This window comes from Diaphorina citri, unplaced genomic scaffold (assembly GCF_000475195.1).
Source record: "Diaphorina citri unplaced genomic scaffold, Diaci psyllid genome assembly version 1.1 scaffold24431, whole genome shotgun sequence".
NCBI lineage: Eukaryota > Metazoa > Arthropoda > Insecta > Hemiptera > Psyllidae > Diaphorina > Diaphorina citri.
The window spans coordinates 1-790 of record NW_007401772.1 but is presented as its reverse complement, the minus strand read 5'-3'; the positions used below and the strand labels follow the sequence as shown (position 1 = coordinate 790).

At 34.4% G+C, this 790-nt stretch overlaps 1 protein-coding gene across 1 annotated transcript; it reads left to right on the top strand.

Annotated features, from left to right (window-relative positions):
- Nucleotides 1-127: 127 nt before the first annotated feature.
- On the top strand, nt 128-780 carry LOC103523486 (SRY-related protein LG27; the record flags this gene model as incomplete). Its single annotated transcript, XM_008488525.2, has 3 exons — nt 128-217; nt 431-506; nt 699-780. Coding segments are annotated over 3 exons (248 nt in total), but the record flags the coding sequence as incomplete, so codon positions are not given.
- Between the last annotated feature and the right edge of the window lie 10 nt (nt 781-790).

Below are 790 nucleotides of genomic sequence, written 5' to 3'. Positions count from 1 at the left end.
TTGTTTGTATTTTGATCTGACTGGGTCACACAGAGGTAATTCTCGTAGGTATCTGTAATAATTTATGTAAATTGTCAAAAGTTATTGTGAATAAACAATTGTGAATTGTGTTGTTTTCATTTTCCAGGCACCCCAGTTTATGGTAGATGGAAAGCCTCTGCCCAAGAAGCGTGGTCCAAAACCAGGAAGAAGGAAAAATCAAAGAAAAGACAAAGGGGTGAGTCTATTTTGAGTGGATGGACAAACCATTTGTAGTGGAAAATCTTAAATACACATAGCACTTTTATTTAAAAGTTCGCAAACTTCGAGGTAGAGATCAAGGATTTCCTGGGTTTATTGTACATAGATATGAATTTCATTTCACCTCATTGTCAATGAATTTGTTCTTGCTCTCCCTCTGATTCATAAAATATTTCTTCTTTTTCCACAGAAAGCCCGATTTACAGCGTACATGCTCTGGGCAAAACAAATTCGACAAAAACTCATCAAGTCAAATCCAGACATGGGTAAGATTAAGATTTTAAATCTCTCTTGGTCTAGTTGCAAACAAATATTTTTTGAAATTTGAACACATGTACTTTAGAAATTAAAATTAGGTAGGTACATATGTACTTCCTAAAAATAAGTAAATATTTCAACACAGGACCTTCAAAAAATCCAACACTCCAATGTTCAAATATTCCGTGTTTTATTTTCAGATTTTTCACAAGTGAGCAAAAAACTGGGAGAACTATGGCATACTGTCCCCTTCAATGAAAAATATGTAAGTGCTGAGTCAGGGCCAAACCTA